Here is a 25,423-nt window from a genome sequence, read left to right as displayed (position 1 = left end):
GAAGTAGGTGCTAATACGGAAATTTGTTATGTACTCAACCAACGTCAAGAAACAAGCAAAAGCAGGAAATGGCGCAACTTGGAAATCAGTAAATATTTGCGAAGGACCAATACAGCTCGAGCTACAACACTGCTGAATCAACGATCACCAGAACAACGGAGAATCAGCCTGACAATCAGTTGATAAATTAGTCTCGAAATATCGATAAAATTCACAAATTTCGTTTTGTTTTTCTCGAAATAATTTTTTTTGATATAATAATTAAAGATAGTGCTGGAAAATCTTCATTAAATTCCCAAAATTATAATAGTCACTGATTAAACTTAACTATAACAGTGAAAAGCTGTTAAAACACAAGGCAACTATTGGATATACAATAAAAAGTCATTCCAAGGAAGGCCACAGGTACCTATCGCGGCTATTATGCGGCAGTCTGCCGTCTTTTTTATTTCGCTGTCTTTTTTGATAACTGCTTTGCTATCCCTCCTAGGTCAAGGAGGACTCAACTCAAGCCTGTTCAATTAAGCTAAAGCCATCCTCATTATACCGTGGCTAGCTACTGACGAAGCCAACTGCTCGCCAGTCGTTTGAGAGCAGTTCGCCCGACGTTAGTTGGATATGTATTTGAGCTTTTTTCTTGCAAAACAATAATTTTCCCTGACTGGCTAGTTCTGAAGGCAAAGTTGTCTTGCATGAAAAGTTATGGTGATTTCAAGTAGAAAATTTTCTTGAATTGTATCTGTTCTCAGATATTCTTAAGAGGAACTCCATTTTTTTTGTTAGAAACGATTAGTTCAATTTTATTTAATTCTTGCTTCGGAAAGAAATCTGGTCTTCATATGTGAGCCCGAATAAGGTCCCTAGTGAACAATAACAAGCCTTTTTACTTAAAAATAACAGGTCGGGTCTAACCCAAAAAGTCATTCCAAGGAAGGCCACAGGCGCCTATCGCGGCTATTATGCGGAAGTCTGCCGTCTTTTTTATTTCGCTGTCTTTTGTGATAACTGCTTTGCTATCCCTCCCAGGTCAAGGAGGACTCAACTCACGCCTGTTCAATTAAGCTAAAGCCATCCTCATTATACCGTGGCTAGCTACTGACGAAGCCAACTGCTCGCCTGTCGTTTGAGAGCAATTCGCCCGACGTTAGTTGGTTATGTGTTTGAGCTTTTTTCTTGCAAAACAATAATTTTCCCTGACTGACTAGTTCTGAAGGCAAAGTTGTCTTGCATGAAAAGTTATGGTGATTTCAAGTAGAAAATTTTCTTGAATTGTATCTGTTTTCAGATATTCTTAAGAGGAACTCCATTTTTTTTGTTAGAAACGATTAGTTCAATTTTATTTAATTCTTGCTTCGGAAAGAAATCTGGTCTTCATTTGTGAGCCCGAATAAGGTCCCTAGTGAACAATAACAAGCCTTTTTACTTAAAATGTATTAATAAAATATATTTTAATAAAATGGAAGTCTTATGATTAATAATAATTTATCCATGAAGTATCAATAAAACTCACAAATTTCTTGTTTCTCTTGAAATATTTTTTTTTTAAAATTTGTCTATAATAATTGAATGAAGATTGAGCTGGAAAATCTTCATTTAATTCCCAAAATTATAATAGTCACTGACTAAACTCAACTATAACAGTGAAAAGCTATTAAAACACAAGGCAACTATTGGATATACCACGTATCTGAACTGCTCAAATAAAGGCCATTACTAGCTAATTGTAATGTATTAATAATATATTTTAAGAAAATGGAAGTCTTTTGATTAACAGCCTCAAAGCGATAGTGGCTATCCTTGCGGACATCGTTGTTCTTTTTAAATTCTTCGTCTCCATCGATGATTTTTGCTAACATTGACTTTTTCAATTTCAGTAATCTCTGCTTTGCAGTTAAAATTTGGTTGCGTGACGTCATTTTTTCTGCTTTTAGGTCAATTGCGTGACTTACCTCACTCAAAAAATTACTTCTGCACTCAGTTAATGAGTTTTTTCAAAAGCTCCATAAAACTTATGAATACTTACTGGTTAAAGATAATAGTGTTTATCTTAGTTGTGCCAAACGTATATGCACTATTTTTTGAGTACTAGAGTCTTGAGTTTTTGATTTCGAACAATTTTGAAAACGCTCTTAGGGCTTTTTCTTGTAGATTGTCATGCCCCGTTTTTCGTGCCTCATAGTTACGTTATGCTTTTGCTTAATTATTCTTATAAATTGCTTTTTTTTCTTATTTAGACAGTTCTAAAGGCTATATATAGTCCGTGTTTCTATTTTGACTATAACCTCTATTTTCTTTATGCTTATCAAAAACAACTGCAGATTGATAGATTACTGATAAACTTATTACGCACCCAAAAGCCTCAATTTTTAGCTTTTAATTTCAGTGACGATGATTTTGTATAATTGGCTAATACAGTGAAAAGAAGTTATGTACTTGGTGAATTTTTTATGCTGATGAAGTAGGTGCTATACGGAAATTTGTTATGTACTCAACTAACATCAAGAAACATGCAAAAGCAGGAAATGGCGCAACTTGGAGATCAGTAAATATTTGCGAAGGACCAATACAGCTCCAGCTACAACACTGCTGAATCAACGATCACCAGAACAACGGAGAATCAGCCTTTCAATCAGTTGATAAGTTAGTCTCGAAATATCTATAAAATTCACAAATTTCTTTTTGTTTTTCTCGAAATGTTTTTTTTTGGATATAATAATTAAAGATAGTGCTGGAAAATCTTCATTAAATTCCCAAAATTATAATAGTCACTGACTAAACTCAACTATAACAGTGAAAAGCTATTAAAACACAAGGCAACTATTGGATATACCACGTACCTGAACTGCTCAAATAAAGGCCATTACTAGCTAATTGTAATGTTTTAATAAAATATATTAAGAAAATGGAAGTCTTTTGATTAACAGCCTCAAAGCGATAGTGGCTATCATTGGGGACATCGTTGTTTTTTTAAAATTCTTCGTCTCTATCGATGATTCTCGCTAGCATTGACTTTTCAATTTCAGTAATGTCTGCTTTGCAGTTAAAGTTTGGTTGCTTGACGTCATTTTTTCTGCTTTTACGTCAATTGCTTGACTTACTTCAATCAAAAAATGAATTCTGCACTCAGTTAATGAGTTTTTATAAAAGCTCCATAAAAATTTTATGAATACTGACTGGTTAACGATCAATAGTGTTCATCTTAGTAGTGCCAAACGTATATGCACTAATTTTTTAGTACTAGAGTCTTGAGTTTTTGACTTCCAATAATTTTGAAAAAGCTCTTTTAGGGCTTTTTCTTTTTAGAGTGTCACGCCCCTAATTTTGTGCCTCATAGTTACCTGATGTTTTTTCTTAAATATTCTTTTAAATTGCTGTAAATTTGTTCTGATATAGACAGTTCTATAGGCTAAATATAGTCCGTGTTTCCATTTTGGACTATAACCTCTATTTTCTTTATGCTTATCAAAAACAACTGCAGATTGATAGATTACTGATAAACATATTACGCACCCAAAAACTTTAATTTTTAGCTTTAATTTCAGTGAAGATGATTTTGTATAATTGGTTAATACAGTGAAGAGGAGTTATGTACTTGGTGAATTGTTTATGCTGATGAAGTAGGTGCTAATACGGAAATTTGTTATGTACTCAACTAACATCAAGAAACATGCAAAAGCAGGAATTGGCGCAACTTGGAGATCAGTAAATATTTGCGAAGGACCAATACAGCTCGAGCTACAACACTGCTGAATCAACGATCACCAGAACAACGGAGAATCAGCCTTTCAATCAGTTGATAAATTAGTCTTGAAATATCGATAAAATTCACAAATTTCTTTTTGTTTTTCTCGAAATATTTTTTTTGGATATAATAACTAAAGATAGTGCTGGAAAATCATTTTTAATTTCCCAAAATTATAATAGTCACTGACTAAACTCAACTATAACAGTGAAAAGCTATTAAAACACAAGGCAACTATTGGATATACCACGTATCTGAACTGCTCAAATAAAGGCCATTACTAGCTAATTGTAATGTATTAATAATATAATTTAAGAAAATGGAAGTCTTTTGATTAACAGCCTCAAACCGATAGTGGCTATCCTTGCGGACATCGTTGTTCTTTTTAAATTCTTCGTCTCCATCGATGATTTTTGCTAACATTGACTTTTTCAATTTCAGTAATCTCTGCTTTGCAGTTAAAATTTGGTTGCGTGACGTCATTTTTTCTGCTTTTAGGTCAACTGCGTGACTTACCTCACTCAAAAAATTACTTCTGCACTCAGTTAATGAGTTTTTTCAAAAGCTCCATAAAACTTATGAATACTTACTGGTTAAAGATAATAGTGTTTATCTTAGTTGTGCCAAACGTATATGCACTATTTTTTGAGTACTAGAGTCTTGAGTTTTTGATTTCGAACAATTTTGAAAACGCTCTTAGGGCTTTTTCTTGTAGATTGTCACGCCCCGTTTTTCGTGCCTCATAGTTACGTTATGCTTTTGCTTAATTATTCTTGTAAATTGCTTTTTTTTCTTATTTAGACAGTTCTAAAGGCTATATATAGTCCGTGTTTCTATTTTGACTATAACCTCTATTTTCTTTATGCTTATCAAAAACAACTGCAGATTGATAGATTACTGATAAACTTATTACGCACCCAAAAGCCTCAATTTTTAGCTTTTAATTTCAGTGAAGATGATTTTGTATAATTGGCTAATACAGTGAGAAGAAGTTATGTACTTTGTGAATTTTTTATGCTGATGAAGTAGGTGCTATACGGAAATTTGTTATGTACTCAACCAACGTCAAGAAACAAGCAAAAGCAGGAAATGGCGCAACTTGGAAATCAGTAAATATTTGCGAAGGACCAATACAGCTCGAGCTACAACACTGCTGAATCAACGATCACCAGAACAACGGAGAATCATCCTGACAATCAGTTGATAAATTAGTCTTGAAATATCGATAAAATTCACAAATTTCTTTTTGTTTCTCACAAAATATTTTTTTTTTGGATACAATAAAGATAGTGCTGGAAAATCTTTTTTAAATTCCCAAAGTTATAATAGTCACTGACTGAACTTAACTATATCAGTGAAAAGCTATTAAAACAAGGCAACTAGTGGATATACCGCGTATCTGAACTGCTCAAATAAAGTCGATTACTAGCTAATTGTAATAAAATATATCCGCTAAAATCCCACTGTGAAACAAGCATAATAAGTCCTTGTAAAATGGCACTAATTCTAGACAATTACTACGAATAATAACGACAAAATACCGAGATAATAACCCGACAGTGCGCAATATGAGCGTATGTGTGTCATAAAAATAACAGTCCGGGTCTAACCCCAAAAAGTCATTCCAAGGAAGGCCACAGGTGCCTATCGCGACTATTATGCGGCAGTCTGCCGACTTTTTTTTTATTTCGCTGTATTTTGTGATAACTGCTTTGCTATCCCTCCCAGGTCAAGGAGGACTCAACTCACGCCTGTTCAATTAAGCTAAAGCCATCCTCATTATACCGTGGCTAGCTACTGACGAAGCCAACTGCTCGCCTGTCGTTTGAGAGCAGTTCGCCCGACGTTAGTTGGTTATGTGTTTGAGCTTTTTTCTTGCAAAACAAGACTGACTGACTTACTAGTTCTGAAGGCAAAGTTGTCTTGCATGAAAAGTTATGGTGAGTTCGAGTAGAAAATTATCTTGAATTGTATCTGTTTTCAGATATTCTTAAGAGGAACTCCATTTTTTTTTGTTAGAAACGATTAGTTCAATTTTATTTAATTCTTGCTTCGGAAAGAAATCTGGTCTTCATATGTGAGCCCGAATAAGGTCCCTAGTGAACAATAACAAGCCTTTTTACTTAAAAAATGTATTAATAACATATTTTAAGAAAATGGAAGTCTTTTGATTAACAGCCTCAAAGCGATAGTGGCTATCCTTGCGGACATCGTTTTTCTTTTTAAATTCTTCGTCTCCATCGATGATTTTTGCTAACATTGACTTTTTCAATTTCAGTAACCTCTGCTTTGCAGTTAAAATTTGGTTGCGTGACGTCATTTTTTCTGCTTTTAGGTCAATTGCGTGACTTACCTCACTCAAAAAATTACTTCTGCACTCAGTTAATGAGTTTTTATAAAAGCTCCATAAAACTTATGAATACTTACTGGTTAAAGATAATAGTGTTCATCTTAGTTGTGCCAAACGTATATGAACTATTTTTTGAGTACTAGAATCTTGAGTTTTTTGATTTCGAACAATTTTGAAAACGCTCTTAGGGCTTTTTCTTGTAGATTATCACGCCCCGTATTTCGTGCCTCATAGTTACGTTATGCTTTTCCTTAATTATTCTTATTAAGTGCTGTAATTTTTTCTTATTTAGACAGTTCTAAAGGATATATATAGTCCGTGTTTCCATTTTGGACTATAACCTCTATTTTCTTTATGCTTATCGAAAACAACTGCAGATTGATAGATTACTGATAAACATATTACGCACCCAAAAGCCTCAATTTTTAGCTTTTAATTTCAGTGAAGATGATTTTGTATAATTGGTTAATACAGTGAAAAGAAGTTATGTACTTGGTGAATTTTTTATGCTGATGAAGTAGGTGCTAATACGGAAATTTGTTATGTACTCAACTAACATCAAGAAACATGCAAAAGCAGGAAATGGCGCAACTTGGAGATCAGTAAATATTTGCGAAGGACCAATACAGCTCGAGCTACGACACTGCTGAATCAACTATCACCAGAACAACGGAGAATCAGCCTGACAATCAGTTGATAAATTAGTCTTGAACTATTGATAAAATTCACAAATTTCTTTTTGTTTCTCTCAAAATATTTTTTTTATATAATAATTAAAGATAGTGCTGGAAAATCTTTTTTAAATTCCCAAAGTTATAATAGTCACTGACTGAACTTAACTATAACAGTGAAAAGCTATTAAAACACAAGGCAACTATTGGATATACCGCGTATCTGAACTGCTCAAATAAAGGCGATTACTAGCTAATTGTATTAAAATTATATCCGCTAAAATTGCACTGTGAAACAAGCATAATAAGTTCTTGTAAAATGGCACTAACTCTAGACAATTACTACGAATAATAACCGACAAAATACCGAGATATTAACTCGACAGTGCGCAATATGAGCGTATTTGTGTCATAAAAATAACAGTCCGGGTCTAACCCCAAAAAGTCATTCCATGGAAGGCCACAGGCGCCTATCGCGGCTAGTTTGCGGCAGTCTGCCCTCTTTCACTCAACTCACGCCCCTTCAATTAAGCTAAGGCCATCCTCACTATACCGTGGCTAGCTGCTGACGAAGTCAACTGCTCGCCAGTCGTTTGAGAGCAGTTCGCCAGATGTTAGTTTGTTATGTTTTTTGCTTTTTTCGTGCAAAACAATAATTTTCCCTGACTGACTAGTTCTGAAGGCAAAGTTGTCTTGCATAAACAATTATGGTGAGTTTAAGTGGAAAATTACTTAAATTGTTTTTTTAGAAGTTCTGAAGAGGAATTCCCATTTTGTATTGGAAAGAAATCTTGTCATCATCTGTGATTTCGAATGAGGTCCTTAGTGAACAATAGCAAGCCTTTTTACTTAAAAAATGTTTTAATGAAATATATTTTAAGAAAATGGAAGTCTTTTGATTAATAGCCTCAAAGCGATAGTGGCTATCATTGGGGACATCGTTTTTTTTTAAATGGGACATCGTTTTTTTTAAATTCTTTGTCTCCATCGATGATTCTCGCTAGCATTGACTTTTTCAATTTCACTAATCTCTGCTTTGCAGTTGAAATTTGCTTGCGTGACGTCATTTTTTCTGCTTTTACGTCAATTGCCTGACTTACCTCACTCAAAAAATGACTTCTGCACTCATTTAATGAGTTTTTATGAAAGCTCCATTAAACTTATAAGAATAATGACTGGTTGAAGATCAACAGTGTTCATCTTAGTAGTGCCAAACGTATATGCACTAATTTTTGAGTACTAGAGTCGTGAGTTTTTGACGTCAAATAATTTTGAAAAAGCTCTATTAGGGCTTTTTGTAGAGTGTTACGCCCCGTATTTTGTGCCTCATAGTTACGTGATGTTTTTTCTTAAATATTCTTATAAATTGCTTTAAATTTGTTCTGATTTAGACAGTTCTATAGGCTAAATATAGTCCGTGTTTCCATCCAGGACTATAACCTCTTATTTCTATTTGTTTATTAAAAACAACCGCAGATTGATAGATTCCTGATAAACATATTACGTACCCAAAAGCCTCAATTTTTAGCTTTTAAGTTCAGTGAAAACGGTTTTGTATAATTGGTTATTAAAGTGAAGAGAAATTATGTTCTTGGTGAAGTAATTATGCTGATGAAGTAGGTGCTAATACGGAAATTTGTTAGGTACTCAACTAACATCAGTAAACATGCAAAAGCAGGAAATTGCGGAACTTGGAGATCAGTAAATATTTGCGAAGGACCAATAGAGCTCGAGGTATAGCACTGCTGAATCAACGGTCACCAGAACAACGGAGAATCAGCCTGACAATCAGTTGATAAATTAGTCTTGAAATATCGATAAAATTCACAAATTTCTTTTTGTTTCGGATGTTTTGGATATAATAATTAAAGATAGTGCTGGAAAATCTTTTTTAAATTCCCAAAATTATAATAGTCACTGACTAAACATTACTATAACAGTGAAAAGCTGTTAAGGCACAAGGCAACTATTGGATATAGCACGTATCTGAACTGCTCAAATAAAGGCCATTAATAGCTAATTGTGATAAAATTATATTCGCTAAAATCGCACTGTGAAAAAGCATAATAAGTCCATGTAAAATGTCACTAACTCTAGACAATTACTACGAATAATAACCGACAAAATACCGAGATAACTCTGCAGTGCGCAATATGAGAGTATGTTTGTCATAAAACTAACAGGTCGGGTCTAACCCAAAAAGTCATTCCAAGGAAGGCCACAGGCGCCTATCGCGGCTATTATGCGGCAGTCTGCCCTCTTTCACTCAACTCACGCCTGTTCAATTAAGCTAAAGCCATCCTCATTATACCGTGGCTAGCTACTGACGAAGCCAACTGCTCGCCAGTCGTTTGAGAGCAGTTCGCCCGACGTTAGTTGGATATGTGTTTGAGCTTTTTTCTTGCAAAACAATAATTTTCCCTGACTGACTAGTTCTGAAGGCGAAGTTGTCTTGCCTAAAAAGTTATGGTGAGTTCAAGTAGAAAATTATCTTGAATTGTATCTGTTTTCAGATATTCTTAAGAGGAACTCCATTTTTTTGTTTGAAAAGATTAGTTCAATTGTATTTAATTCTTGCTTCGGGAAGAAATCTGGTCTTCATATGTGAGCCCGAATAAGGTCCCTAGTGAACAATAACAAGCCTTTTTACTTAAAAAATGTATTAATAAAATATATTTTAAGAAAATGGAAGTCTTATGATTACTAATAATTTATCCATGAAGTATCAATAAAACTCACAAATTTCTTGTTTCTCTTGAAATATTTTTTTAAAAAAATTTGTCTATAATAATTGAATGAAGATTGAGCTGGAAAATCTTTATTAAATTCCCAAAGTTATAATAGTCACTGACTGAGCGTAACTATATCAGTGAAAAGCTATTAAAACAAGGCAACTAGTGGATATACCACGTATCTGAACTGCTCAAATAAAGGCCATTACTAGCTAATTGTATTAATATTATATCCGCTAAAATCGCACTATGAAACAAGCGTAATAGTTCCTTGTAAAATGGCACTAACTGTAGATAATTACTACGAACGGTAACCGACGAAATACCGAGATAAAAACTCTAAAAGTTAGTGCGGAACATGAGCGTATGTGTGTCATAAACATCAGAGTCCGAGTCTAATTGAGAAAGTCGTTCCATGGAAGGCCACAGGCCCTTATCGCGGCTATTTTCCGGCAGTCTGCCGTCTATGTTAATTCGCTGTTGGTTGTGATAACTGCTTTGCTGTCCATCCCAGGTCAAGGAGGACGCACATTTTTTGGGCCAAAAATAATCAAAAGAAGTTTATGTCAATGCTTTAAATTCGAAACTTATTTTCCCTTCTTTTAGTTGTGACATCTGACAATAAGATCTTCCCAGGAAAAAGTTTGTTCAGAAATTTTCATATAAAAAGTCAAAGCCAAAATTTATGAAAAAAAAAATGTGCAAAATTGGACATTCTGTTAACACAATTTCCATACTTGTGCCTATAAATATTTCGGAGCTGGTATTTGGGTCTAGCCGCACATCAGGCCTATTTAGAGAATCCAAAGCATGCACGAAGCCCCGAGATAATGTTCTCAAACCCTAGTAGAAACTTTTCCGTGAAAAAGCTCTCACCAGTGCCCATAGGTTAAACTAACAATCCAACAAGTTGGCAATGCCCAAAGGGAAATGCCAACAAACCCTAACATGAAATACAACTCTATTAAATGCTTGAAAATTTCTATGGGCATCGCTTGGACAGCCCTTAAAACATGCCGGCAGTTGAAGCACCTGACGTGTGAATCGAAATCATTAATGGTTCGAAAATGAGTGTTCTCAAAACCGAGCAGACAATTTCCGTAAAAATTGAAGCACTCGCTAGTGCCCAAAGGTCACTCTAAAAAGTGCAATCCAACAAGTTGGCAGCGCCCGATGGGAGCTGCCAACAGCCCCTCTTATGAAATAAAACTATTTAAGACTCAATAGTTTCCATGGGCATCGCTTGGACAACGAGCAACAGTTGCCGGCAGGCGAAGCACCTGACTTGTCAATGGAAATCATTAATGGTTCCAAAATGAACTCTGTGCATTATTCTCCTTGAATGGTCTCGGGTTGTTTGTCGACACACAAACTAGAAGGCACGCCAATTTGCCGACCACTTTCATCCGGGCTAACATTATTTCACAGCTTGTTCAACAATTTGCATGACATCGTTTTGACTTCTGTAGGCTGGCTTCATGCTTCGCTCAATCTACTCACACTGCTTTTAAACAGCAGGTGCTCAGCAAAGTAATCTAAAGTGGACAGAATCAGTATCCAAAAAATAGAGACCGGATAAACCCATAAAGCCCTCCAATTTTTGATGCCCGCAACTTGAACTTTGTTCTTATAAGTCATAATTTAAATCTTTAATTCTATTGGCATTGATTCTAGCCCCTTTATCCTTTCATTAGGGAACGGAGTATGTCTAGCTACGAAATGCAATCAAAATAGTTTGCTCTTTTAAAGAGTTTTGTACAACATTTAATTTTTATCATCGTTTTTCTGTTCTCTCAATTGAATCGGTGTTATGGGAATCATTTGCTGCTATTTTTCGGCTATCTGCCGCGTATGTTTATAAACGCATGAGTCTTAATGCAAATTTTTTCACAAGATCATTCTTTGACTTCTCAAGTGACTTTTTACGCTTGTCTTCATTGTTGAGTTATCCTAATTGCTCTGAATCTAAAATAAAGTTTTTATCTAATTATTATTGATTGTAAGAATTGACGAGGGCCTGATAGTCGAGTGCTTACTGATTTTGTCGGGAACTCCGGGGGTCTGTGGCTCAAATCCCTCCCAAGTCTGATTTTTTTGCACCAATAGAGAAACATATATCTAAACAACAGCGACTCAATTAAATTTCGCGCCTCTCCTTCGAGAGCGTAAAACTTTTTTTATGTGGAGTGAGAAAGCAATTTGAACAAATTTTCGATTTTTAAAAATTTTCCCTGTCATTTCCTTCAATTTGACCTCGGTTTTCACTGTCGCTTCTCTTGTTATTTTGCACAATAGCTATTGAAAGGTTATTTTAATTAGGTGCAATTACAAAGTGCTTCAATTTGCAACAAAATTTCTGAACATTTTTAGCGATCTTTGAGTTTTGGCCATATTTGTTGTTTTTGACGTCTGGTCATTAAGTTAAAAATGAAATAAAAATTTTCCCACTTTAAAGATGTTTTTTGTATGACAATCAATTTGTTCTTTTTCTGTTCTTATTGAGCAAAAAATTGGGGTTGTGTTAATGGCCTGTCAATAAGTTGATGCATCAGATCATCACAGTTTATTAGAGCCAATGCTATAGGTTATTACTAGTAAATTCCATACGCTTCAGCTTAGAAGCTGAATTCTGTAAATTTATGTTACCTAAAACTGCGCACCAAATTAGAACACTTTGATTTTTTGAAAAGATGTCTTTCTTCTGTCCTTTTTCTGTCTCAATGGACAACTAGAGGGCCAATAGTTTTTTTCCGTCAATTTACAAGCTATGTTTACTTGTTTTGACTAAAAGATAGGGTCCCTGACAACTGCCGGAAGGTTGAAGTTGTCAAGGTTAATATCTCCTTCAGCTATTTTGCTTTTACTGCGCTAATTATTTCAACTTGAATGGACGTAATGATATCGTCGAATGTGATAAACATCTGGTATAAACCAATTCGTCTCTAGTCTCCATATGTTCAGGAAATTGATGTTTAGATCGTATTGCACTTTGTAACGCTGTGCGTGAACTGACGGAGATCACTCGTAAAGCACGCAGTATGCAGTGGGTGTTCCTGCAACACACAAGAGAAGCCGCAGCCCAGATTGAGGAGGCGTCCCATGCTGTGGCTACAGAGGAACCCAGCATGTCAAGCGTTAATGCATTGCTGGCTGAGGCCACTGATAAACGACTTCTTTCTGAGGAGAGTGAAGACTCTGTTTTCGAAGCGTTTCCGCGTCAAATCTGGAGCACTGGTGGTAATCACTTCTGATGGGTTGTTGGATTACTCTGGACACATATTCGGATGCCGATTCAATGAGACCTAACGTGGAGCTGAAAGTTTTGACACGTGAGATATGATGAAGAAATCGACGTTTTTGAGCTAAATTGGAAGGTTCTGGAAAATCGGAGCCTCTCCTAACAGTGCTTGGACTCAATTCAAATCACTCTTAATGTTGTGCCACAGTTAATTGCCGAACAATACGACAATTGAATTAAATACATTTGCCATACGATAATACAAATATACTAAAAATTTTAGCTATCGCATCTTGAAGATGCTAATTGAATTTCTTCTAAATTTCACCCAAATATTATTCTTCGTCTTTGTTCTCGCGTTTGTTTGTACTTTATGCCAATCAAAACAATTCAAAGTGTAAAATTGGAAGATTTCAGCAACCCCTCTTGCGTACTTCTTAATTTTATCTAATCCACTGATTTCAAGTTGCTGAAGTCTATCTTATGACTCTCATATGCAGTTCAACTCGTATGAACAAACAAGTTGATTATCAAAATTAAAAATCTGATCTCTGCTTAGTTTTTAGTTAAACTTGCTCAACTTAATTTCCCTTCTGTGAAATGAGTGTGCGATTAAGATTAATGGTTTGTAACTAAGCTACTACTTCGTTTTGCTATTTCTTTAATTTGTAGTTTATCTTTAGAATTTACCCGATTCAGATTAAACGTCTTTCTGCTATTTTCCTGCGAAGTCAGGACCTTGCCCGCGTCATTGCGGTAATCAATTTGAAGTTAAATATTTCGCGTTTGTTATCTAATCTGGTTATCAAAGCTATCATCCTCATTTTGATTAAATTAGTGCAGTGAATATTTTCTGAAACTCTTAAACTGGATCGATTATCAGAACAATCGAATCCAAAAAGAAAAGAGCACTAGTTAGAATGTTACGATTATAAGCTTAATTAATCTCTTAGTTACTTTTCCTCCAATTACTGAGTTTAACTTATTATGTTCAAACGTTTACCGTGGCCGCAAAATTGTTTCGCAAAATTCCTTCGATCCGAAGTGTAGTACAAGAATGCTACTTGAATGTTAAAGATGTATTATTATTGCCACAATGCTATCTGCAGTACATTATAGGACAATAATTTCGAGTTGCTTCCAAATTTCTCTCAGTTTGATTTCAAGTTCAGACCTTTAAAATAGAACCTCAATAAAGAAGTCTGTTACTGTCTCTTCTTTTGTGAGAAAAGTTGTCAACTGTATATCAGAGATTAACTTTAGCTAGACAAATAACTACTCTCAAAGCATTTCACGAGATCAGTTGTCTTGCTAAGCAACTGCCTGTTGGATTTAATCAACTCTGTTGCGATAACGCACTTGCATAACTTACCGGTGAAATAACACGTTAACGTAATTTGCGCTGCGAAATCTGCTTCGTCATCAGAGTACGAGTTTATCACACTTTAATCCCCACTTTTACAAAATAAACTGTGGCAATAAAAGTGCGATAAGCTTGTTGTCATCTCGGCAGTGGGGCGTAAGTTATCCAACTGCTGTAATCGCAACTAGAGTTGAGTAAAAACATTACCGCATGGTTGTTATTTCCTTTCGAAATAATTCAACAACTCCGCTTCGCCTCGTAGTTTGATAACTTCTCGGTGGCGATATTAACCGTACGGTATTAGTAATTGCTCTTGAACGAAGTTCATAGCAATTATTGTAAACGTATATGTCTTTTTTTATGCAAAATTTTTGCTTGTCGGTTTTGACTTTTCGAGTGACTTTTACGCCCTTGACTTTTTGCGTTTCGCGTGATCTCAAATTCTCTCTCAATCACAATTTCAAGCAGCTGAACTCAATCGGCGGCAATTTAATACTAAAAGTGAAATGAAAAATGCGCCGAAACTGGTGCCATTTTTTACTTTAAATCTTAATAGTGGTATAGCTTAACCTCTAATGTTGTCCCATTTAGGCTCCCCCTCCCCCCGACTGAAGCAGGTTGCATTTGATTATTGCAATTGGTTCGAGAGCTCCCACTAGTCGCTCGAGAGCAATTCTTCCGACGTTTAGTCGGTTATGTTTAATTGCTTTGGAACGAAGTTTTGGTCTCTTTAATAGTCACGAAGCAATAGCGGCTATTATTGGGACATCGTGTTTTTTTTTACAATTTAATGAATTTGAATTGTGTTGGGGCGCTGTCTTTTTTTAAAGATGTGTTCACACATTTTCATGATTTTTAAAGTCAAATTGGAGTAGTGATTTTGACTTTTTTGCTGGGATTTTTTTTTTCAAAATGGTTTTTGCAATCAAGTCATAGCGCATTTAAGGCCTAATTTCTTGTTTAGTCAATGAAAATTCTTTCAATTGTAGGTCGATACTTGTCCTGCTATTTTTTTTAATTCGTTATCTTCATCAATGATTCTTGTGACCATTGACTTTTTTCAATTTCAGTGACTTCTAATGCTTTGCAGTTAAAATTAGTGTGTGTGACTTCTTTTGTTCTGCTTTTAGGTCAATTGCGTGACTTACCTCACTCAACAAATGACTTCAGAACTCACTTAATGAATTTTTAATGACATTTACTAGTTGAAAATCATTAGTATGCATCTAAACAGTGCCAAACGTATATTCCCTGACTCTTGAGTATAAGAGTCTTGAGATTTTGATTTCGAATATTAATTTTGATAAATCTCTATTAGGTCTTTTTCCTTATAGAGCGTACGTGTCGCATAAAAAATGACAGTCCGACTCTAACCCTAAAAGTCTAGTGGTCTATGAATGGACCGGTGGTCAATTTGTCTATCTTATTTCTCTAGTTATTTCAATTCCATGGAAGGGCCACAAGCGGCTATTTTCCGGCAATTTGCCGACTATGTTTATGCCAAATTTTTGCTTGACCGATTGACGTTTGAGTGTTTTTTGCGACCTTGTGTGTTTCGTTCTGCGTGATTTTTCATTCACAGTTTTAAATTGTGTTAAATTTAAAGTCTTGAATTGACGTTTGTTAAAGTTGATAATGTTCTTTTGCAAGACACTTTTGAAGTCCATTTTGTTATATGTTTTAGCGATGCACACTTAAACACGCAAATTGATACTGATTTTTTTAAAAAAATTTCAAATTCGAGTATTGTTAGAACTAAGTCTTTCGATCATTAGGGGCAAATAACACTTTTTAGGGCTTGAAGATGGTTACTAAATAATTTCTAGGGAGAAATGTTTTGAAGAAATTACTACCACAAATTTTGGTAACTTTTCAATAAAATTTGAGGTTTTTGACATTTTTTTGCATTTTCCGATCTTCAGGGACCAGTGGAATTCATCAATGGTTTGATATTGTGTTACGGCATGGTCTCGAGTATGATGAAAGAGTATCGGAGATTCTACTATCTCGAATTTTTGCCAATTTTATTACATTTGCATTTTTGTCAAGTTTTGAAAACTATGATCGTTTTCGAATGTTTCTCTTTTTTGGGACCAATGAGTCTTTTGAGGGCTTGATGATGGTTTACTGTTAAATGTTTATTGTAGTCGATTTCGGTTTGAGGATAATGAGATCAAGATATGTGGCATTTTTTCTATGGCAAATTTGCATTTTTCATTTTGAAGTACTTCGTCATTTTTTCTTCTAGGTTTTCAATCTCTAGGGACCAAGAAAGCTTATTCAAAGCTTATGCAAGGGGTAATGCCTTAAGTTTTGCGGAAAATATTTAGTTTTGAGAACACTAGCTTCGAGAACTTGAGATATTTGTCTCTGGTTCGTTTTTAAGTTCTTGCTTTTGTTTGTTGCCTTTATGTTCAGTCTAATCCCTGTTGTCTGACGTTGTTCTGTAGACTTTAGTAAGAAAAAGGTTTTAAAGTCATTGGTATGCAGAATAAGAGCGTTTCGCAGTGAATTCAGCTTTGAAGTTTTGGAATGTTTTGTGTCATTATCAATTTTTTGGAGCTCAATTTGCCATTAGAACGTTATACGGGCTCGGTGCTCCGTTTATGCGTAAATTCGAACGCTGTGACTCTTGCTTCGAGGATTTGGACAGCATGAAACTTATTTTCTAATTTCTTATTTTCTTATTGTATTTGTTTTGTCTCTCTCTGGATATCAAGCCTTCTCATATTTGCCAAGGTGCTCTTTTTTATTTTAAGGACGACTTTTTGATATGAGGTATTCAACCAGCTGATAGTAACAGTATATACAATTAGAATTCTATTTTCTTTCTGATTTTCTGTTCGGTTGACATTGGTCAGGTACAGTGGACTTGTCCTGTTGTGTTTTAATTTCATCGAATAAAAATTTGTTTAGTCTGAAATTTTTTGCACTTCACTAGATTATTTCTGTTTTTCACCCAATTTTTCTGCTCAATGTTTCAAACAGCAGTTACTCAGCAAAGCAATCTAAAATGAACGTAGAAAAACCAAATCAAGTGTAGAAACGGATAAACCCATAAAGTCCAATTTTAGATCCGCGCTACTTGAACTTTGTTTTTACAAGTCTTTCTTACCATCTGTAATGCTTTTTAATTGCTCTTGAACGAAGTTCAGAGCATTTATTGTAAACGTGTGTCTTTTTTATGCAAAGTTTTGCTTGACAATTTTGACTTTTCGAGTGACTTCTACGCCCTTGACTTTTTGTGTTTTGGTGATCTAAAATTCTCTCTCAATCACAATTTCAAGCAGCTGAACTCATTGGCGGCAATTTAATACGAAAAGTCAGGTGAAAAGTGTGCCGAAACTGGTGTCATTTTTTACTTTAAGTCTTAATAGTGGTATATGTTAACCTCTAATGTGGTTATTTGAAGCCCACTATTGAACTTCTTAGTCCCGTTTAGGCTCCCCTTCCCTCCTTCCTTCCCTCCTCCCGCCCGACTGAAGCAGGCTGCAATTGATTTTAGCTCCCACTAGTCGCTCGAGAGCAATTCTTCCGACGTTTAGTCGGTTATGTTAGATATTGAAACTAGCCTTTGTACCCTCTCATTATGGGACAGAAGTATGTCTTACACCTAAATGAAATTAGAAAAAGTTTGTGCTTTAAAAGTTTTTCTTTTTGTGCAACAATCATTATTTTCTGTTTTTTCTGTTCTTTCGATCCCAATTGGGGTAATGGGAATCAACGGATGCATTTTTCAGCAATCTTTTGTGGCGCTAAGTGTACCATCAGCAAAGCATTTGAGAAAGCATTTATTCAGAGGCAATTTCGAACTTTGATTGCTTGGGACCCCCATTTTTCCTTCTACCCAATTCAGCTGAGCTGCTGAATCCTAAGCTTACTCGATTCAAAGCCAACACCTGTTGTTCGAGCAACTTTTCCCACGGTAGACGGTTATGTTTTTATGGAGTTGTTGGGCAGTTAGGTTTCTGTCTGCGATAAAAAAAGTATTCGGATGCGACCGCAAACGTAACACTTCACGAAACCCAGCGCCCGAAATTCTGCACTACCAAGTATTGTTGTTCTTTATCTCATTATTTGGCAATTTCAAAGTTGATGGGCTCATCTAGAACCACTGATGTGTTCTGAGCTGGTTCACTTCGCTTCCACCTCCGCGACTGCAGCAGAATGCAAGAGTAGATCCCGCGCCAGTCATTGGTGCGCAATGCGCCCTTTGTTAGTGGGTTTTATTTCAATGTTTTTTATGAAGAAAGGGTTTTTTTGCTTGTATTTATTATCTTAATATCATTTGACCGACAGTAATTTTGTCCAATTTTTCCTTATGCGCATGGTGTAAAAATTTAGACCATTATTCAACTAACGAACGGCAACATTATATCGCGGAAAGTCATTGTATGGGAGATGGATTTTAGACAAAGAGAAGGCGACAATGTGAAGTAATATTAAGTACGAATGTGCGCACTTCGCGAACGTGTTACTATTGATGAACCTTACAGGCTATGCGTGTATCACTCTTTTCAGTTCTCTAGGAAAATAAATACTTTTCTGAGATTACCTACTTTTGGCGTGAGCCTGTAAACCTAAGCTCGAGAACATTTCATATTTAGTTTTAACTGTCCTGCGGCTTTTAAGTTTATTGAAAAAAATTGTTGCCAAAATTTTGTATTTTCAAAAGAATTTTTAAAATGCTGTTTGTGAAGTTTCTTCAAAATATTTCATTCATGAGCGTACTCGATAGCTCAAGGAATCAATTTTTTTCCAAAGATGACCTTTAGGGCGCGGGTGCAAAATTTTTTGCAGGTTTCTAATATCGCTTCACCTTAAGTTCACGTTTTTTACTGAGGTCACATTTTGCGATTTTGTTCTGTGATTCACTCAATCTTTGTTTAACGTGAGTAGTCTAGATTTTATTCAACGACTTCATTCTAGCGATGGTAGATACGTCAAATGCAGAGCGCAAAATCTAAAGGAGTAAAATAAACCCAGATCATATATAACACCACTCTATGAGAGATCAATGTAGTAAATGCTAATTGGTCTCATTATTTCTTATCGAAAATTAACGTCAATTTAGACCTGAACTCAGCCTATATGCCTAAGCCGACTTGCACACAAAATGAGAAAGCCTTCTAACTCTTAGAAGACAGGTTGCAATTTGCTATCTTTTCTCAATCCCAATCGAATTCATGGGGCTCAATTGCGGCGATTTTCGGCTGTTTTGTTTTTTTTTTTTTTTCGTTTTTCTAGTTCAATCCCAGTGTAATCAAGGGATTCGATCGTGGCTATTTTTTTTGCAATTAGCTGGCTATATATTTTTTCTAGTACTAAGCCCAGACAACATTTTCTCGCATTTCACTTAGCTGGCGTGGCTTAGTTTTAAATGAAACGTCATTAGATGCCACTTGTCGAATCAAAATTGCTTCGAAATGATTACCTTTTACAATTTAGATCCTCGTTTTTGACACAGAAAACCATTAAACGTTTCGCTCCTAACAGGACGTCGTCTGCGGTTTGATTGAGCTTTAATAGGCCAAAAGCTAACTCCAGAGTCTGGATTATTGCATCAACGTGAGAACATGATTGACATTGCTTCATTGTCCATCGTCATGTTGGTTGTTTATACTGTGCGAAAAAAAATTAACAAATAATTTGGTAAATTTTAACAAAATTTAGTTATTGTTTACGGAAAATTTCTGCTACTTTTTGATCAACTAAAAACTTCGGGATCTCATTGTTCCGACCACACTTGAGGGGGGAGGAACTATATACTCAAATGGGTTTTTTTGTTCAGTCAATTTTGGCCGATCGATATATTCATCATAGAGAGTTTAGACTGGTATCATTAGAAAGCTTGTGCAGCGTAGAATATGGAATTAAAAAGATATTTTTGATTTTCGTTTTTTACAGGGAGATATCGAGGTTTAAACTTTCGACAAAATGGAGTTAATTCCGTTAATTTCTTTCACCTTTTTTCGGAATTTTTGAATAAAATTTCGCCAATTTTGATATAATTTAATAAAATTTTTCATGAAAATGTTGTTGATTTTAAGTTTAAAGACAAAATACTTTGTCGACTATTTTCATTGAACTTTTTGTCACAAATTCTGGCTAAAAATTTCACAAAATTCAGACTTTTTCATCAAAAACAGCACGAAATAAGTTTCTTTAGTCCACTCTGATTAAATTTACAGGAAGTGCATACCCAAACACCACCAACACAGTCTTTGTAAACTGAAAAGGGGGTTGTTTCTATTTCAATTTCCGTTGAGAGTGTTCTGTAAATAAAACTTTGCTGTTTTTTGCGAACTTTCTTGTTGATTATCAAAAACGCAGCATTTATTTTTGGTTTTTTAACTAACAAAATATCTATATCAATGACATTCGAAAAACTAAATATTCCTAATGGACAATCCAGCATTAGCAGGACTAGTTTTGTACCAATCTTGGACCGTTACAATCCAAAAATAGTTCGGATTATCATCAGTCGGTTTTTCATCTAAAAAACTCGATATTTTTACATAAATTAAATAACAGAACATTTCAAATCAAAGCTCACTAGTGATAGGTCCTATTGTCTTCCTAATTTCCTCCAAATTAATTAAGATTGTTGATTGTTTGAAAGTTTATGGTCGTTTTGACTTTTAAAATGTTTTATTTTTAAATAAAAAATGGCTTGTTGAAATTTGCCTCCATTTTTTAATTTGGTCAACTTGTAGCTTAGTGTAAGCAATCAAAGAGTGCTCCTTCTTTCTGCTGAATTCAAAATTAGTCTTTAGTGCGGTTTTACGCCTTAAGTTATGGTGTTCTGGCTTTGATACTACTAGATTCCACAATTTTTTTTTATTTTTAGGTTTTTGCCCATTTTTCATGTTTTATAGTTTTGTCAAATTATCACGTTATTGGCAGTTAATATATCAGATTTTTTTGCGTTCAAAAAACGGACAATTGATAGTTTTTTAAATCTTTAAAGATATAGATTGTGGTTCTTTACCGCTTCGACAATACTTTCTCGATGAATTTAAATGAATTTTTTAAATTTTGTCTTTAACTATCGTTTTTACTTTGTCTTTTTAGTCCTATTTAATTTCCTGTACAATGACCCGATTTGATTGGCTTTTCATGGAATAGTAAATGAGCCGATGATCTAATATTAGAAGATAGATGATAGTTTTCATGACGTTAAAAATAATTGTTTTCCAAAATAAAAAAAAAATTACTTCAACTTGCAATTTTGTTCCTATTATTGTCTGTTTGTTACCTGGCCTCGTTAATTAAAGGTTGAAGATACATTATTTTTGTTAGGGGACTGTATCGTAAGGGTTTGGTGTCACAAACCTAATGTTTTTAAAGAATTCGTTATGACTTTACTGGCTTCGACACGGGATTTTCACATAAAAGTAAACTAATTTTTGATTTTTGTCATATTTGACGTTTTTTTGTAGACTTAAGACATATTCTGGATAATTGTAATTCTCAAGGGCTTCCTTTGGAAGAATAAACGAACCCATTCAAATTTTTCGTTTTGTAATTAATGGCTTTCATGTCTTTGGAAATAAATTTTTTTCGATAAAAACAAGTATTGCATAATTTTGCTTTTCTTTTTCTTCTAATTGTTACCTAGTTTCATTAATGAGAGGTCAAAGAATACATTTCAAGGGAAGGTTTCAAATGGGATTGGTGTCACAAATATAATGTTTTTAATGAATTCGTTGTGACTTTACTGGCTTCCACAAGGGTTTTTCACAAAAAAAGTTTTGTCATATTTGACGTTCTTTTTGTAGACGTACGAAATATTCTGGATAATGGCAGGTCTCAAGGCCTTCTTTTGGAAGAATGGACGATCTTATTCAATTTTTTCGTTTTGTAATTAATGGCTTTCATGTCTTTCGAAATAAATTTTTTTCCAAAAAAAATCAATTATTACATAATTTTGCATTGTTTTCTTTTTTGTCTAATTGTTACTTAGTTTCATTATTGGGTGGTAACATAATACATTATCGGTGTCCGAAAAACATATTTTGAGGGCCAAAGTATGGCTTTATGGCTTCCAAAGCATTTTCTGGCAAGTTTTAATTGATTTTTTATTTGTTGTATATTTGTCGTTCATTTTGTAACTGCATAAAAAATTGAATACCGACAGTTTTTTATTCCGTTCTATAGCAGCATTGGTAACTTTAAACCTATGGGATGTTTTAGCGGATTCCTAATAGTTTTCATTACTTTGAAATTAATTGTTTTGTAAGAAAAATTCAGCGAATTTTCTAACTTTAAAGTTTCTGTTCTTTTTTGTCTAATTGTTACCAAACCTTATTATGAACTGGTGAAAAACCAATTTTTGCTGTTGAATTACAAATTATTTTGTTCATTTTCATTTTTATCTGACGCTATTTTGACTGTATTATTAAGTTTTGTTTTTCAAAACGGACAAAAAATTTTTGATATAATTAATGTTGGTTGTTGTTGTTTGATTTTGCCGTTCGTCTTCGCTCGCTTTCTTAGTATCGGAATGTCTCATCAATCTAATGCATCTTTTTTATCTTTTTTACTCCACTGAGTTATTTGCTTTGGAGGATACCTTTTCTTTCATACACCAGTTTTTTTTTGAAAAATACTTGAATTTTTGTGTTTTTCTATCTTCCTCATTTGGTAGACAATTATGCCAAAATTGTGGATGAGCGGGGTCGGAACCTTATGTGCGATCGCACATTACCGAGCCGCCTTGTTGATCAGATAATCAAAACAGTTCAGCAACCGTTTTTTGGCTGTGAGTGAGTTATCGTGTTTTCAGGTGTTGAAATGAGTGGAGATTTTATGCATGTATCTATTGACATTCACTCAAATCAGCTGTTGGACTGGCTGGTCGATAGACGACATTGCAGCAGGAATTATCAGACTTCACTGAGTAAAGTGAAAGAGGAGCTAACACATGCACTCCAACTAATACCACCAGGTAGAACGATACTCAGCATAGATTTCAGATTTGTAATAAACACAGCAAAGGCGCGCAACTTAAGCTTTCTATTATTTTGCACTTGCTGGAGTTTACAACTGTACCCTTTTCTAGAAAACTTTCGATTTCACTTTTTGTGTGACCTTTTTCACGCTTGGTTTGATCTTTTTTGTTTGACCAAATTGCTCTCTTTGAGAAATTAAGCATGCGTTGCAAAAATAAAAGAGATTGTAAACTTTGGGATAATAAGGGACTTATAACCGAGTGTTAAGTTCTTCAGTGGTGGACTTAAGGCCGAATCCCTCCTTAGTGCGAATTTTTGCCCCCTCTGAATTCAGTTGCCCCGCCTCTCTTTGGAGAGCAATATGTCCGACCTTAATTAGTTCATGTTTTGATACAGATGTCAATGGTCGAAAGCGTGCCTAAGTGTAAATGAACCGAGAAATGTCCATTGAGCAGAAAATTTGTAATTAATAGCCGCACAGCGATAGCTGAGGCTATTATTGGCCTTCTCTTGGTTTTTTTTTTATTTCGTCGTCATGATTTTTGTTACGACCATATGACGTCACAGCCATTTTTTGTTCATTCGTTCATGCAATTTCAATTGAATTGCATGTGTGACGTCATTTTTCGCTCTTAGTGGAGCGAGTTTTTTTGTTCATGCGCATGATTAAATTTTTGGTCACACTTGACTTACCTCACTCTCAAAAGTGACTTCCTCACTTTGAAATTGACTTTTATTTACTTTAATTCAAAGAGATAAGGTCAAATGGGTGTGTATCACTCTAAATGAAGGTTATTTGAGATCAGCTAATAGAGGCAGCAATAACTTATACAGATTTTTAATCAAAATATAACAGATCAGCCTTCAATGAAAAGATAAATTTTTTTGGTCTGTCTTTTTTACTGTTTTTTTTTAGACTGCCGATCTACGAATCTATTGCGGCTATTTTCTGGCAATCTGCCAGCTATGTTAAAGAGTTAATGGGCGAAAACATTGATGGGGGAATAGCCGACCAATGTCTCGGAAACTTGTTTTGAAGAAAGTTTTTTTGACCGAACAATCTTCGAAACAGACAATATCAATAAGCAAAAAAGTATCAATATGAAAAATGGTCAGTATCGAAAGCTAAATGGGTTGATGAAAAAGAAGCAGGCGCCGGAAAAGTTCGACAGAAATATGGGTGGGTACATTGAGGAGTAAGCCCTGAAATGAGTACCCATTTGAGTTTGGAAGAGGGCAATCATTAACAAGAAGGCTTGTTCGTCTTTGCCTTTGCAACAAATTGTCCCTCAATGTTTAAAATTGATGAAAACATCCTTAGATTGGAGTTTTAGTTCTTATTATTCACAGTTCTCATATGAAGTTTAAGTCCAACCATCTTTTTCTGTCGGACCGCTACCTCTTTTTCCATAGAAACTGGAACAGGGCATTGTGTCGATTGGGAGGTTTATGGAGCGTCGGAAGTCTCTAGTTCAGCGGTTAACTGTTAACACATTTCTAAGGAGGCCTGAAGGTCAACCTCCCTCTTCCAGTGAGTCTAGCTTCTCTGATCTTAAGCTAGCTACTACAGAATAAAAGGCTCCTTTCAACCATATGACTGTAATATTGGTTTACTGTGTTGTTTTTGATTTTTAGCCGTTGGGCTGTGTACCATTGACAAATTTTTCTAAATAAGTTTTATCGTTTTTATCTTAAATGCTTTCTTATCTGTTCAAATTGAAACCGTCATACTCATTGGCTTTCATGAGTGCCACCATTGCAATACTAAACTTATCGACTAAGTGAGTATAACAGCCTCATCCTTTTTTTTCAAAAAATGACTGTCTGAATCTTTCACTAACCAAAACCAAACTTTCCAACTGATGCTCAATACACGCATTTTAATTTTTTGGTGACTTATATTTATGAAAGAAAAAACTGAGCATTCATTTTCTTCCTTTAAACGTTTAGGACGGATTATTTTGCACATGAAGCGAAGGCAAGAGCAAATTAAGCATCGTTTGAATAACATTTTATCCATGTTCCTGAAAACTTTTTGAAATACATTTTTAAGAATTGCTTTCGGGTAAAAATGCAATGAAGGCGTGCTCTCTTGTCTTTTATGAATTTCAAGTTTGTTTTGAGCAATACTTTTTATGCTGATCAGTGAGAACGAGCGTACAGTTTTTTTGAACAATTTGAATAAAATGTTGTTACTGGGTTTTTATTATAAATGTCTACCTAATTTTAGCGTATAAATGAGCTGCTGTTCTGTTACGACTTGAAGAGGTATTATTAATTGCTCTCCAACTTAGTTTGAGGCATTTAATTTAAACATGGGTGTCTTTTGCAAACTTTTGTGCAGGACCTTGTTTGTTCTTTTGTTTTTGGAAT

The 25,423-nt window shown here is 34.8% G+C and overlaps 1 protein-coding gene across 1 annotated transcript in view; it reads left to right on the top strand.

Moving 5' to 3' along the window:
* LOC142334680 (uncharacterized) overlaps positions 1 to 13,976 on the top strand; it is a 244,017-nt gene extending 230,041 nt beyond the window's left edge. The window contains exon 9 of the mRNA XM_075382902.1: positions 12,472 to 13,976. Coding sequence (XP_075239017.1) covers positions 12,472 to 12,746 — 275 coding nt within the window. The 3' untranslated portion in view covers positions 12,747 to 13,976. The remainder of the gene's footprint in view (positions 1 to 12,471) is intronic.
* Positions 13,977 to 25,423: the final 11,447 nt, after the last annotated feature.

Source organism: Convolutriloba macropyga, chromosome 2, assembly GCF_964194025.1.
Source record: "Convolutriloba macropyga chromosome 2, txConMacr16.3, whole genome shotgun sequence".
Classification (NCBI taxonomy): domain Eukaryota; kingdom Metazoa; phylum Xenacoelomorpha; order Acoela; family Convolutidae; genus Convolutriloba; species Convolutriloba macropyga.
Note: the sequence above shows the minus strand (reverse complement) of the source record. Positions and strands in the feature narration are given on the sequence as shown.